Source organism: Suncus etruscus, chromosome 9 (genome assembly GCF_024139225.1).
Source record: "Suncus etruscus isolate mSunEtr1 chromosome 9, mSunEtr1.pri.cur, whole genome shotgun sequence".
NCBI classification, from domain to species: Eukaryota; Metazoa; Chordata; class Mammalia; order Eulipotyphla; family Soricidae; genus Suncus; species Suncus etruscus.
The window spans coordinates 13609095-13625623 of NC_064856.1; the positions used below are offsets into that span (position 1 = coordinate 13609095).

General features: G+C 40.4%; 1 protein-coding gene across 1 annotated transcript in view; it reads left to right on the top strand.

The window, feature by feature from the left end:
* TGM3 (transglutaminase 3) overlaps positions 1-16529 on the top strand; it is a 35928-nt gene that overhangs the window by 10427 nt on the left and 8972 nt on the right. The window contains exons 8-9 of the mRNA XM_049780008.1: positions 12470-12573; positions 14013-14258. Coding sequence (XP_049635965.1) covers positions 12470-12573; positions 14013-14258 — 350 coding nt within the window. The remainder of the gene's footprint in view (positions 1-12469; positions 12574-14012; positions 14259-16529) is intronic.

Consider the following 16529-nt stretch of genomic DNA (forward strand, 5'->3'; position numbering starts at 1 on the left):
CAGCTTCATCTCACCCCACTTTTATATGAGAACTTCCTCCCCACCCCAACATGACTAGCCCATACCTTATACATTGATCCTTTGGGGAAGGGATAGTGAGATTACCCCAGGAGTGAGTTTCTGTCTGGAAATAATACTATCTTATTACAAGACCAAATTTGGGCTTGGATAAAACCTTCTATCTAAATCTTTATATGTTGCAATGTTGAAAGCTTCTTTAGAATCTTGTCCAGATTTGCCTAAAGTAAGAGAATGGAAAGATCACATCAATTAAGCACCTGAAAGTGCTTATTAGTATTATTAGTGGTTTATTGAGCAATTATTTTGTACCAGTTACTATACTAAGAGCTTACCCTTACTCTTCTGAATGATGAGTTAGGCATTAGTATGATCATTCCCATTTTATAACTGAGAAAATGAAGACACAGTCACCTTTCCAAGGGGAAAGAACTAGAAAACCGCAAAGCTAGAATTTAAACCTGGGCAGTTTTGTAAGTTCAAAGCACCAAAGAGGTGCCAGAGAGCCTTCTTCTTATTCTTGACAAATTTTTTGAGAACTCTGACAGTTCTTACCTTGGGATTTTCTTGATTGTGTGGGCTGTACAGCAGCCCAAGCTCTGGTTAAGCTGGATGTGATCCAACCAACCAGGTGGTGAGACTTGGCTCTGTGGTTCACAGGCCAGCTTTTCTCTAAAGAATAGTTATTGCCTAAGTGAAGGGAAAAGACTTGCCTAAAGTCAACTTGTGAATTGATATCCATGCTAGGAGAGGGAACACAAAAAAAAATTTTTTTTTTTTTGTTTTTGGGCCACACCCGCGGTGCTCAGGAGTTACTCCTGGCTGTCTGCTCAGAAATAGCTCCTGGCAGGCACGGGGGACCATATGGGACACCGGGATTCGAACCAACCACCTTTGGTCCTGAATAGGCTGCTTGCAAGGCAAACACCACTGTGCTATCTCTCCGGGCCCAGGGAACACAAATTTCCTATAGCCCGACTCTCCCAAGCATAAGAACAGTAGAAATGGGGCTCTGATAGTGATATCTGCTCATTGCAGAAATGAAAAAACAAAGTCTAGAGAGAAGAAATAATAACAAGTTGAGAAATTCCTTAGTCCTTCTAGATATAAACAAATGGATAAGTCAAGAGACCTCAGAAATTTCCTCTAGTTCTTTCTTGTTTTCATATTCAAAGAATCTAGTGAAGTGTTCTTTTATTCTAGGTAATTTTGCCAAGTTAAATTTTACAGGTTCAGGGAGCCAGAGTGGTAGCATAGTGATAGGATTTTTGCTTTGTATGTGGCTGACTTAGGACAGACCTGGATTCTATCTCTGGCATCCCATATGGTCCCCCAAGCCAGGAGCGATTTCTGAGCTCATAGCCAGAAGTAACTCCTGAGCATCACTGGGTGTGGCCCAAAACCCAAACACCCCCCCCCAAAAAAAAAGGTTCTTTAGTACTCACTTCTTGAGAGGCAGGATGCTTTTTGAGGAATAATTTCAGGCAGCTTCTTCTATAGGGTTTCCAGAAAGAACCATAATAAATAAAGGAGGTCTGGAGGCTGCTCAGTCACTAAGCCATTATCCCCATGATTTATAACAGTTTGGCCAAGATAATCTTGATCTGAAAATTTCTGGCTTGACTAAAATTTTGCTTGCAACTAGCTTGATGACACTTATTCTGTGGGCCAGACCCTGCACTAGACAGTAGGTGGCCAAGAGTAGTACAATGAATGCATGAGTCACACTACGGAAGTACACAGCTGTGTGAGAAGATGGGTGGTTGTAACATAAATGTCAACCTGATGCATTCTGTATGAGGTTTAGAAATATCACAGAGGTGTGACTAGCATACTCTTGATATGTCAGGAAATGATATTCTTTTTTTTTTAATTCATAAAATATTTTATTTTCTTCATCACATTCTTGGATCCACATATTGGTTTCTTTTTTTTTTAATTTTTATTTTTAATTATGAGAACAAGGGTGCAAAGAAAGAGGACAAGGTAAAGTTACAGTGGAAGGACAATCACCCATAACATAATTCTCAGAAGTCCCCTTGCTGATATCTTAACTTTGAAATTTCAGCCAAAGAACATTAAGATAAATAAGACAGAATCCATGTACAATTACTTTGTTCCTCAAGTCCCCAGATTGTAACCCATTATAATATTTCTTAACAGTACACAAGGCAATCTAAAGCCATAAAACTTACGTAACTCCTTAAACATTACAGGCATAGTATTTTCTTACATTTCCATATACATGCATATTAGCTTAAGTTAACCTCAAATTTTAAGTGAGTTCTTTTTAAGGATTAGAGTCAAAGGAGCACAGTAAAAATGGTGTTAGAGTGGCAATTGTTGTTTGCATAGGCCCACCAAAATATGAGGGACATGGAAAGAAATAACGTTGGCCTAAGTACAAAGAGACCAGACCCCTGAAGTTTCTTGGCACAAGACGAAGTCTAGGCTCCAGGCAAGCTAGATCGTCCAATCCAATACATTGTCTGTAGTGCCAACACACTTTTATTTTTCACACAGTCTCTGTTGTTGGTATCATGTTTCTGTATTAAAGATCCTGGAATCTGCATATCTTACATTGAAGTCAGGATGTGGAGCATCCTCTCCTTTCACCTCACAATCAAAGGGCAATGCAGGGAGCCCTGTCCTGTAAGCAGGTCGTTGTTGTTGTTAAGTCTTCTCAGTGTTAAGGGAAGTCTCTTTTGAGCAGGTCGAAGTCTGAGCAGTGTAGGTCTTCCGTAGTAGAGGATTGCTTCCAGGTGATGTTATAGACCAGCCTGGATGTTTCGTGGATGGCTTTCCTGGTTCAGGGGAGAATGGAATATGCCCTTTCTTCTGAGGTCTGTGCCAGGTCGTTATGTCAATGTTCAGGGTGTAAGGTCCCTTTGCACTACAAGATTTGTGTGTTCCAATCTCTATTAGATAGGATCTTATTTGTATTTATACTATTTTCCCATTTTAATGTGCCTATGCAAATAAGAAGCAATGCCACATGGTGTTATTGGCGCATATGGGGGCCATAAGAACAATTACAATGATTCCCAAGACATGGTTCAATCATAAGCATTAAACTGGGGGACTCTTCCACCAAAATTCCTTGTTAAACAGCTCAAAAAGAGAAGATAAAAAGTGAGGAAATGATATTCTGGGGGAAGCAATATCTTACCAGCATAGAAGAGATAGGTAAGATACTGCTTCCTTACTTCTCCAGATCATCTTTCAGAAAAATCTTCTGTCCTTGTGAACTTATAGGCAAATGAAACTCAGTGGTTGTCTCTAGTACAGTGGTTTCTAGACTTCAAGAAATTATTTGAGGTAGAAGAGAAGGAATCTGCATCTTTGAGCACTTAATCTGAAAGTTCTAATATTTACAACTAGGCCTTTCCCTGAACTTCTACTCCTGAAATTGTTTCAGATAGGAACAGAATACAGGGTTGGAAGGTGCAAGGGAGTTAAGAGGCAGCCAGAGACAAACATAATTTCCAATATGATGTCCTTGGGAAGTTGAAAAGCTAAGCAGGTTCAATGATGGAGAATCACCTCTGACTCCCAATGGGGCAGGATGCATTGGGCAAGAGTCAGGATACATTGTTCCCTGTTCTTTAATTCCCCCTAAATTAGATTACAAATCTAATTTTTTTAAAAAAAATTTTGCCAACTGCCTTCCCCTAGGGGTTCTTGTCTGTAACAAGTAAGGGTAAAATTCAACTTTCTTCTTTTTTGCCCCTCTTTTGCATCTTTCATACATAGATAGTATTTTCCCATTTGCTTGCATGATATTTTGGCTATACTTGATGATGCTCAGGGGCTTCTCCGGGCTCTACATCCAGGAATCACTCCTGGGAGTACTCAAGGGCCTATATAGGATGCTGAGGATTAAATCTGGGGCTGCAGTGTGCAAGGCAAATATCCTACCCACTGTTCGACTTCTCTGGCTTATTCATGCTTTCTTTTGCCAGAATGTTAGCTGATACTAAAGTCACACCCATTCAAAAAGATGCATTATGGTTCTTCTAGGATATAATTGGGGGGACAGTGGTGGAAACTTTGTGTGTGTGTTTGTGTGTGTGTGTGTTTGTGTGTGTGTGTGTGTGTGAGAGAGAGAGAGAGAGAGAGAGAGAGAGAGAGAGAGAGAGAGAAAGAGAGAGAGAGAGAGACCCACCAGTGATCAGGGGTTATTCCTAGCTGTGTGTTCTGGAGTAAAATCTGGAGGTGCTCAGGGGACTGTAAATGGTCCCCTTGAAATTCAAAACAGAGCTGATTACATGTAAGGCAGGCAAGCACCTTAACCCCAGTACTATCTCTTCAGTCCCCAGGGAGATCATTTTTATGATAAAGTTTTTGTTTTTGTTTTTTGTTTTTGGGTCACATCCGGCAGTGCTCAGGGGTTCCTCCTGGCTCTATGCTCAGAAATCACTCCTGGCAGGCTTGGGGAACCATATGGGATGCCAGGATTTGAACCACAATCCTTGAGCATGCAAGGAAAACACCCTGCCTTCTTGCTATCTCTCCAGCCCCTGATAAATATTGTTCATGATAATAGGAAATACCAGAATCTATAAAAACACAAAATGGTATACTTTTTGTTTGTGTAAGTTTAATATTTAGTTGTTTCTCAGGTTTCTTGTTTATTTATACATTTGAGATGCTGTTAATAATCTGTTATTTGTGGGGCTGGAGCAATGGCACAGCAGGCAGAACATTTGCCTTCCACACAGCTGATACGAGTTCAATCCCCAGCATCCTATATGGTCCCCTAAGCCTGCCAGAGTGATTTCTGAGCATAGAGCCAGAAATAACAAATAATAATTTGTTATCTGTTAGCAAGCATAATAGATACATCTGACTTTTCCCTGTCCCTGAAAACCAACTACTTCACAATTTTAAATCATGTGGTTTTGACAAGATTTTATAAGCATCAGGAACATTTCCCAATATTTAATTAAGTTTCAAAGATATGATTTTAGGGGGCCGGCGCAGTGGCACTAGAGGTAAGTTGCTGCCTTGCCAGTGCTAGCCTAGGATGGACCGAGGTTCAATCCCCCGGCGTCCCATATGGTCCCCCAAGCCAGGAGCGACTTATGAGCGCATAGCCAGGAGTAACCCCTGAGAGTCACCGGGTGTGACCCAAAATCCAAAAAAAAAAAAAAAAAAGATATGATTTTAGGAGCCAGAGAGACAGTGCAGGAGTTAGGGTGCATGCCCTATGGTCCCATTTCCATCCAGGGTACCACACACTCTCCTCATCATCACCATCCTGACTCTTGTCCTCCAGGATCATAGAGGGTGACGCCTGTGGTATCAGACACTGCTGTGCCCAAGAATAAAACCCCAGACACAATTCTCAGAGAATCACTGGAAGTGACCTCAAGCCCACTGAACAATGCTTTGGAGACCCTCTATCCCCCACAAATAATATTTTATATGTAACATTTTCTATTGAGTAAATCATTCTCTTTTCCTCCTTATACTTATTTCCCATTCCCTATGTTAGTGATCAATTTTACCTTCTTCCTATTGTAAAGAGTCCATGATGAGCATCATTCCATGTAAATATTGTGTTAATATCCCCAAGAAAGTTTCCTAGAAATAGTATCTTTTGGGTTAAAGAGAATGAACATTCTAAAGATTTATGATGACTGTTGCTGATAGCTTCCAGAAAGATAGTAATGATCCTTCTCTGAGTAGGGTAGTGATGTGAGAATTCTTCTTCCCCACTCATGTCTGTGGCTGGTATTTTTTTTAATGATTTGTTTGTTCACCTCATGATTTCCCTCTTGCCTTGTTTCTGTCACCCCATGTTACCCAAAGGATGCAGTCAGGTCATGATGTATTTGCTATGAGTCAGGGCCACTTCTACCTTTTCTGGCACCTTACAGCGTAGAGCTCTGCCAGGCAAACACATCCTATCTGCTCCTCTAAAAAGTCTCTCACAGCATGAAACATGAAAACAATCTCTTTCTGATTATAAAATAATAAAAAATAAGTAAGGATAAGTTATGCACGTAAACTAGGAAATAAGCTAACATAATCTGAGATCCTTCCAGAAACTTTATGCTGTTTACATTCATAACCCTTAGATGTCTGTGTATTGAATTTTAATTATCAAATGAGATCAAGTTCATAATTATTTTATAGATATCCAGAAATTAAAATTGAGATACAATATTGTTTGAACGTTAAGAGCACAGGTAGTGTCTGGGTGCAAATCCTCCTCTTCCTCAGTGGGACTTTGAACAAAGTCACTTAATTTGCTTGGACCTCAGTTTCCAGAATTGTCAAATGGGAATGATTACTTTTCTGTTATGGGTATTGGGCAGACGAAACGAGTGAATGCATATCAACATTTATAATACTAATCCCCTTCTTTACTGATTTTTATTGCTTTTATAACACACATATTTAAAATAATCATTTATTTGGTAATTACAAAACTTTAGAAGTAATGAGTAATTCTCTTTATAGAAAATTAAAACATTAAAAAATACACAATATAAAACTTGATCCAATTGCACATCAAATTGCTACCTAAATGGTGGTTTCCTGCGATAATAGAATTATCAAGACTTTTGCTGAATTTTTAATGTGTAACTTTCTAAATACAAATAAGTTTATTATAGTTACATATTATGCACTCATATAAATTACACATACAGGAGCATTTATTACATTATATATTACATTATTTATAGATTATATAAATATCTACATATTTAGATATATAAATGATAGATGAAGACTAGTTTATATCATAATTATTTGGGGGGTTGGGTCACACCCAGTGACAGTCAGGGATTACTCTTGACTCTGCTCTCAGAAATCACCCCTGCAAGGTTCAAGATCATATAGAATGCTGGGGATCAAACCCAGATCTGCCTAATGCAAGGCAAACACCCTACTTACTATGCTATTACTCTAGCCCCTATAATCTAATTCTTATTCGAATATGTCTTCATATTTTAGAATCTTATTTTAAACATCTTTCCATGTAAGTGGAAAGTGTTAGGTTGAATTTACTTGTTACTTTTTAATTATTTTGGTTTTGGGGCCACTCCTACTTACTCCTGCCTCTTATTTCTACTCCTACTTACTCCTGGACTTACTCCTGCCTCTTATTCCTTACTCTGCACTCAGGGATCACTTCTGGCAAGGTTTGGGAGACCATCTGGGGTTCTAGACACCGAACCTGGGTTGGTTACATGCAATCTTAGGTGCTGTACTAGGTGTTTCTTACTCTGTATCGGGGGGTACAGCTCCAGCTCTGTCTTTTCTGGGGGTGGCCAATAATTCCAGTCTTGATTAAGTCTGACTAACCTTAATTAAACTGCTCATCTAACTGGTCACATTCCAAACCCAGAATGTGCTCATCCTTTTGGGAAGCTCTGTGATAGTCTGTTGCTTGATGAGGTCATAGTTTATCACCCTTTTCTTCCTGTAAGTTTTTATCATTTTTATAATTTATAATGTTCATTTTTATTAATACAAATAGCAATTTTTAATAATTTTTATTATTACAAATAGCACTTTCATGGATATCTTTCCCTGTTCACCCATGTACGCTCTTAATTTTTTTCCTCTCTCCTTCCCCCCTTAATCCCTCACTCTTAATTTTTTATGGAAATAATTTCTAAAAGTGGAAATACTCAATGAGTATGCATATTTTTAAAGGTTCTTCCTTCTCACTGCCAAATTGCCCTCCACAATGTCATAGCAATTCAACACCCACCAGTGGTTTGCAGAGTGCTTGTTTTCCCACCCCTAGAAATAGGTATCATACAACAATGAGTATCAGCCTCTGCTCTCAGCTATGTCAGGCTGAAACATGTAAAGGCATTGCTTTGTCATCTTCATTTGCTTTTAATAGAGGCGAAGCGAAAACTATTTTCACAGGTGCAATGATAAGTTGTATTCCTTATGAAAATTGCCTCTTTATTATCCTTTATTGGTGTAGTGTGGTTATTTTTATTCTTTTGGTTCTTTTCTTATTGATTTGTAAAGTACTTTAAAATATTAATTAGAGAAAATCTATGTGTAAGGTATATGTTTCATATATTTTCCCTGTGTTGTTTTTTTTTCCAAAAAATTTTATCTCTTCTTCAGCTGAATCAATTCTACTGATATAATTTCAAGCTGGCTAACTTTCCTATACATCTATTCTCTAGTAAGCTATTATGAAATTCTCTTATTTTGGATATATTTACCAATGAAAATGTCAATTTGATTTTTTTCTTCATTTTAAAATTTCTTCCTTTTTTTTATAAGACTGTTTTCCTACATCTCTTTGAATGTAGATAGAACATCTGCTTATAAGTCCTATATCACGACCAAAGAGATAGTATAGTGGCTAGGGCATGTGCCTCATAAACAGCCAACATGGTTTGAAATCAAGCTTCACATATGGTTCTTTGAGCCTTGCTGGGAGCAATCCCTGAATACAAGGACAAGAGTAAGCCCTGAGCACCAGTGAGCATGGTCCAAAACAAAAAATAAAGTAAATAAAATAAAAAATATAATCTAATAACTAAGAAATGGACCATCTCAGGCTTAGTCCCTGGTATTTTTTCCTCCAAGGGTGTCATGTTTCTCTTATTCCTTTTTGAGTAATTTAGGGCTGTGTCTTGGACTTCGGCTCTGCCTAGACTCTTACTCTGTTTCTTACTCTGTATCTGGGGGTACAGCTCCAGCTCTGTCTTTTCTGGAGGTGACCAATAATTTCAGTCTTGATTAAGTCTGGCTAACCTTAATAAAACTGCTCATCTAACTGGTCACCTTATGGTGCATGGTTCAAAGATCTCTAGAAAAGCAAATAAAAAAGGTGATAGAAATTTGGAACTGGGATGGATTCTTTCTTTACAGGACATCCCCCTCATTCTCCAGTGACCCTGACTGACCAAGTGCTTGTTTGGTGTGGGAACATTTTTCTGTCTTTCACTTTGTGGATCTGTCTTTAGGATCAAGTTACCAAAAGTGTGACTCTTCCTCAGTTTGGCCCTCTTCCTTCCCAAGTCTTCCTGCTTCATTTCTGTTCAGGGAGCTGTCTGGCATTCCCCTTCCAGATAACAAGCCGCCTATTAGGAGATTACTCCTCCATATTTGAAAGAGAACGATGGTTTGTGGTCTATGCAAGTTTAATATTTTTGCTTTGCTTTGCTTTTAATTAAGGCATTATAGCATCTTAAATATTAATTTACAATAGTATTAATGGTAATATTTACTATTACTTACAATGTCATCTCTCATCTTCACCATTGAAGTACCAACATTCCCCACCACTGTCTCTACATTCTTTTTCATTACCCCCACCCCTCATGAACACCTGTATTGGCAGAATTTCAGGGTCTATTCTCACCAATCTCTTCTCTTATTGTGTTTCTATATGCTCCACAAATGAATGGGATAATTGGTATTTATCCTGTTCCTTATAACTCCCTTTACTCAGCATGGTACCCTCCAATTCCATCCATATAGCAGCAAATTGCAAGAATTTCTATTTTTTATAGCTGAGTAGTATTCCATCATACATATATACACCACAGGTCTTGTATCTATCCATCTGTTTTGGGTAGCTTGTCTGTTTCCATATCTTGGATATTAGTAGTGCTGCAAATCTATCAATCCTTTCTATCAGGTTCCTAAAATTGATCCTCTGCTTTAATTATCTTTACTTCACAATTTTTTAATTTTATTATTGTAACTGATTTATTTCAAGTTTATGCATTTTGCCTTTCAATTGCCAAGCTTCTTCTGTCCTTAGATTTCTAAAAAGAAGCCATTTTTCAAAAGTAGAAAAGATATATATTATATTTAAAAGAACCAAACTAAAACTGACATAATTACATTCTTAAAAACATTCTATTCATTTACATGTGTATACAAAGCAAGTTGGTCTACTGAGAATATGTTTCTGATATAGTTAGGATGAGAGCTCACTATCCCGCAGATTCCTCCATTCCTTTCACAACTACATAGTACATAGTTACTTATATTTCTTATAGATCAGTTTCTCCAGAGATAAGGTGAAAGGTTAAAAGTTTTGGAGATTATAGATTTCTGTCAAAACTGCAGACTTTTTCTGAAGACTGAGCTCTCTTTAAATAAAAACCCTTCCTAATTCTGAGGTTCTGAAAACACCATTGTTTTGTGGGGAAGAGAGTGGGGGCATTGTAATGGTATTTACAGTCTTCCAAGAAGACCTGGAATTATCACCTCCCATTTCCATCTTTGTGCATCTCTCACAGTCATATATCTACCTATCAAGAACTTATTACATGCTTGCCTATATTCTTCTAAAAAAGGGAATGGTGTTCAGAAACAAAATGGTCCTTTTCCTAAGGTTTATTCACTCACTCACCTGTTACTTTGCTGACCCTCAAAAACCCTATCAAGAGCTTTAAGGCAGGGAAGTCAGGAGAAAATATGAGGACGAGACAAGCAAGGAAATAATGGGAAAACTACTATACCTGGATTAAAGTACTAGCATCTCCAAGGACAATTATTGGTTGCTGGATTCATTAGTTAAGGCATTAAATGAAATATTCTGGATTAAAAAGGAGTAGGAGGGATATCATGAGAGGCTGAGGGGGCATCCTTTACCTACTCTAAGATTCATTAAGTTATCCTTAGAATGAAAGAAGGGTGAATGCTGAGTAGGTCTAGAAAGGCAAGTAGCACAAAACCAACCAAAGAACTTGCTCCCACTTACAATTTGCAAAAATTTTTTCCACCTTTTAAATTTGTTAATTACTAGTCACTAGAATGAGAATAAGCCACGGAAGTGGCGATTCACTGGCTAGAATTACTCCAAAGTTGGTCTCACATTCTAGTCAAAGATGTTGAGTGGTATTTGGGAAAAAAGCAGTGGATGTAGAAGAACTAGTATCACTGAGGCCCAGCCCAAGGCATGGAAGCTCTTGTGTTGTTTGTTTATTTATTTATTTTGCAACACAAGCATATCCTGTCAAGGAGGACAGAACAGGGGTTTCATTCCAAAATATAATTATTTAAGAAAGGCAAAATGCAGCAGCTAAGTCCCAGTTTATACATTTTTCAGAATAGTGATTCTTGCTCCCAAGAGACCCCTCAAGTGCACCATGATTATTTACAAACTAGATAGGAAACAGCAATTCAATATTCAATACAAATCTCATCTTCTAGATTGAAAACTTCAGCCTTTGAGAAATCTATAAAAACAGCTATACAAAAATATAAAAATATCTTTATCTTTACAAGCTGTCAGTCCTTCATATCCTGACAGTTAATGAGTGAAAAAGCTCTACATATCACTGAAACCATGGTAGCAGATAATAAAAAATATATCTTGTGATTCAAATACTGCCTTATTTGCCTAGTAAAGAGTGCCTACTGAACTTTTCATTATATCCTGTGTAGTAAATAGGTCCTTCAAGCACGAGGAGATTGTTTTGATTTTGGAAATACTCAGTCACACATTTAAAAAAAAATTGGCCATTGTCTCTCTAGTCTGGGGAGGAAATGCTTTTCATTTTAGTTATCTTTGATTTGTGAAGGGTAAGGAACTGCCTCTAAGCTTACCTTCAAAATATACATTCTGAACCTCACAGGTTTAAAATGACAGTTATACAGCACTTGGTTTTATGGTGGACTTCTATCTTCTTCTAATTGCACCTTAAACTGCCAACTGAAGTTGCCTTATGGATGGAGAGGAAAGAAGAGGGCAAGAACTTAAAAGAAGGATGGAGAACACCTTGATCAATGACAACACCTAGAAAGAGAGGAGCGGTGAGGGAGATGAGAGAATGGCAGCAATGAATAACTTAGCTCATTCTCCAATCTATATTTTAGCCCAGAGTCACTCTTTTGGTCTTATCATCTGACCTGGCTGACCAAATATCACCAGAAGCAGCTCCCAAGCTTCTCCTGAGCACTGCTTAGAAGGCATCTCTGAGCACAAAAAAGAATGCTGCTTTTCCAGAGGCCATATGATAATAACAGCTAGTAGGGCACTTTCCTTGTATGCAGCCAACCCTTGTTCAATCCCTGGCATCCCATACCATCTCCATGCCCCTGCCAGGTGTGATCTCTGAGTTTGCATAACCAGGAGTAAGCCCTGAGGACCACCAGGTGTGACTCAAACACAAACCAAAATAAAGAGAGAAAAAGAATGTTGTACTTTCAGATAACAATGAAACTGGCACCTGGGCATAAGCTTTGTCAATTTTGTCAGCTGCTTGACTTACCTGAGTGACAGCTCCTCTTTTTATAAGATGGACATAGAAAGAATTCTTTCCTAGTGCTATGACAAAGTAAATAAAACAATGATCAACAAGGTGAGCAGTAGGAGATGGTGCAGAGAAAACATGTTGGCTGCCCACTGGAGCCCTGCTCTGTCAGGTAAGAGGAGAGTTGTGGTATTTTGCCACCACCAGCTGCATGGCCTTGGGTAAGAAACCATCTATGATTCTCTCTATAGGAATTTCCACGTCTGGAATGAATGCTGGCTTGTGCGGACTGACCTGGGCCCTGCGTACAATGGATGGCAGGTTCTTGATGCCACGCCCCAAGAGAGGAGCCAAGGTAGCCCCCATATGCCCTTTTTCTGAGTTCGGCTCTAAACTTCAGCTGTTTATTCTTGGCAGTAGTGGTCAGAAGTGCAGGAAAGGACCCGCAGTTCCCTCCACGTACTCCCAGCATGACGGGATCCAAACAAAAATATCCTCCATATTAATTCTCTCCTAATATGGTTTGGCTTTTGTTCCTGTCGACTGGGTACCTGCCTCCCTGCGCCTACACAGCTGCCACTGAGGCACAGCCCTGGCACATGCCAGTAACGAGGAATAAAGCTTGTCTCTGCCAATCATAACTTCTCTGCACCACTTCTCATAACCTCTGCCTCCTCTCACAGAAACCTTCCAGCTCCCATGGCTCTTGGATTTAGTTCAAAGACAAGGCTTCTGACTACTACCCTTGGTGCTTCTCTTGCTTCTCTTGCTTCCAAGCCTGTCCATCTGCCCATTGAGCTCTCCTGCAAGCAGGCTGAGCTCCCACCTCTCACCTCTCTCCCATCCTCTCCTGTAAATCTTGGGTCCTAGACCTTCCTCTACCTCTCCTCTCTCCTCCTCCCAACTCTAGAGCAGCTATTCTCATTTCCAAATGATCTTTTTTAGATTTATGCAGAAATTTTTTATAAAAGTAAAAACTGGGGGCCAGAGTGGTGGTGCAAGTGGTAGGCCATTTGCTTTGCATGCGCTGACCTAGGACGAACAGTGGTTCAATCCCCAGCTTGGTCCCCCAAGCCAGGAACAATTTCTGAGCGCATAGCCAAGAGTATCCCTTATGTGTCACTGGCTATGCCCCCCAAAAAAAGTAAAACCTGCACATACTGTCCATCCATCCACTCACTACTTAACAATCCATTTATCTACCTATCCATTCATTATCCATCCATTCAGACATCCTTCCTTCCTTCCTGCCTTCCATCCTTTCTTCCTTCCATCTTTCCTTCTTTCTTTCATCTCTTATGAGAGTTTTTATTAGAGCTATTCTAAATGATAAATAAAAAAGCTTATGGTTAGAGCGTGGGTTCTCAAAGAAGCAAAGTCTCTTGTGAATTAATATTCAGAAAAGTTCAAGGAATTTGTAAGCAAGTAGGTGCAATGAATTAGGAAGAATGATTTTCAGAGTAAGAAAAGGGGCAAGCCCAAGGGAGTAATACAGTAATAAGTTACTTATTATATTTATAAATAAATTAATTCCTAAGATTTCTACCTTAGGAAGCAAAATGGGGGCCATGAAGAGGCATGAATCATGCCTCATTCCAAAAATACTGGATTGGGTCTATATTTGGAAGATGTAAAAATTTCTGGAGTACTTTATAACAGTGGTATTATACTAGGATGAGCTGTGCTGATGCCAAATGAAAGGGCAGATAGTCAAACCTGAGAGGAATATATCAGGCTGGAGACAGAGGATTGGGTGCTTTACAACGCGTCCAACCTCTGCCTCCTATTTACCAGGAGTGTTCCAGTGTGGCCCTGCCTCTGTGAATGCTGTCCGAGAGGGTGATGTGAACCTGGACTTCGACATGCCCTTCGTCTTTGCGGAAGTTAATGCTGACCGTGTCACCTGGATCTATGATGCCTCCACTGGTAACCAGAGGAAGAATTCTATGGACACACGTTCCATTGGCGTTTACATCAGTACCAAAGCAGTGGGCAGTAACTCTCGCATGGATGTCACGGATAAATACAAGTACCCGGAAGGTAGGAGGGTATGAGTGGATCTGTACATCGGAGTTGAATGGGGGAAGATATCTTTGAGAGTGGAGAAGGGGAAATTCCTCCTCCACCTCCGGCCTGTTCTGCCTACAGTCAGTAGTACTCAAAAGCCTAACATCCCACTCCCCAGATATTTTCCAATGGGGACAGAATCATCAAGCCAGGTTTGGTCCTAGCAGAAATTTGCACTGGGCACAGGTAGCTGTCAACTCTCCTCTTGTCCAGCTGAATTCTCTCACTGAGAGGGGAGATAGCATTGTGACAAGCAAATATGCCCCCATGGGAGACCCCTTAAGCATTGAGGAAAGTCTCTGCAAGCCTGCTCCCTTCATCGCCAAGAAACAGTTGGCAACAATCTAAACCAGAGTGAACAGAGACCCCCCCACTCCCAAGGTGCAAGCCTGTGCTTTATAGGTATCTGAAGTTTTCCCAAGAAACCAGCAGAGTGGAACTGTATCATGATAGCATTGAATCAAATCCTGAGTGGCCACAAGCGTGTCACCCACCTAAAGTCATTGAGAAGGCACATTCTATAAGTTACCTTTTATCTAACTACCTTGACATCTTGTTTCAAGAGAGGAGCCAGAATCTTAGGGAACTCTTTCTTTGGGGGGGGAGGAGAGGGGTAAGGGAACTCTTGATGATGACCAAAGGTCCACATTTGATTTTCATTTTGAGAAACAGCCAAAGCTTGTTGGCTACTGCCACTTCTTGATAGGACCATGTCTGGCTATGAAGGGCTGGAGTGACAGTATAGTTGATATAATCTACAAGACATTTGCCTTGCACGTGGCCAATCTGAGTTCATCCAATATAGATCCCTGAGTGATTCCTGAGTGCAGAGCCAGGAGTAAGCCCTGAGCATCATTGAGTGAGGCCTCCAAATCAAAGACATTTAAAAGAATTTTTAAAGTACCTTTGAGGGCCAGAGTGATAGCAGGGGATAGGACACTTGCTTCATATGACTAACTCCAGTTTAAATTCTCAAGCCCCATATTGTCCCCTGAGCCACACTAGAAGTGAATCCTGAACATCACCATCCTATCCTCGGCTACCAGTAAATAATAAATTTAATTCCTTCAATAATTGAGCCCACAGATCTGCATAGCAAATTTGGAGGGACCTAGAAAAGCATCCTGACAAAGGTGTCCCCAATATATCCTCATAGTTACCCTCAGGCTCATTGCCCTAGTAGTGATTGATGTTGGCTTCAACAATCAAGAGGCCCCTGAGCCCTGGGTAAGATTCTAAATCTACACCCAGCAGGGAGCCCCAGGAGCCCCAGGGTGGCAGTGTCTGTGGATATTTTTGGAGGTACAGCTCTATGGTAAAGAGAACATGGCTTCATGTGGCCTTGTCTACAGGCCATTCCCACCACTGAGCCCAAGGAACTCCTCATGGTTATTCAGCAGGAACTGTGGCACTCCCCAAAGACCTGATTTATGTCTAGCTATGGGGAGCCCCCTACTTTCAGAGTGATCATTTGTGAGGTTAGAGGGGTGAGACAGGGGAAGGACTAGAATTCTTAAGAATGTTTTGATATAGAAACCAATGCTAGGAGTCCAGGAAAAATATTCCCAGGAGCACGGAGCCAGGAGATGCCACTCCTTACCACAGTGCCACCAAAAGCACAATTTGAAGGTTCTTGGGCCCCTCCTGTCTATGTCTTCCAAGGCATAGTAAAGCCCACCTGTAGAGAAAGTTCAGTACCTGGCACAGAGTGAGTGTTAGACACAGTGTAGGCACAACTTTCATTAATTCACCCAGATGCAGCTTTGTGGGCACAATGGCCTCCCTAGGGAACTGTGATCCTACTCCCAAACCTCCTTTGCCACAGAGAGGAACCAAGCTGTAGCCACACGGGGGCAGGAGGGAACCCAGCAGAACTCTTGGAGTGCCTGTTCCTCTGTATGATAGAGGCACACATCACAACTCTCCTGTTGTTGCTCCTTCCCAAAGAACCAGCTTGTCTCCCAGGGCCTCAGGGAGGAAAAGCTCATAAAATGGGTTGCTAAGCATTTGCGCAACAGGCAAAACCAAGAAGCAAACAGGAGTAGGAATCTTAGACTTGAGTAAGCTGGGAGGTTACCTATATAGCCATCCTGGCTCTGAGCCTCCTGGTGGAAACAGCTCAGCTTCCCCGTCAGTCCTGAGCATAGAGGCTCAGCTTCCTGCACAGACAGCAGCCCTGGGTGTGGACCTGCAGTTCTGCTGGAAAATGGACAGACAGCCACAGGGACCCAACCCTCCAGGAGC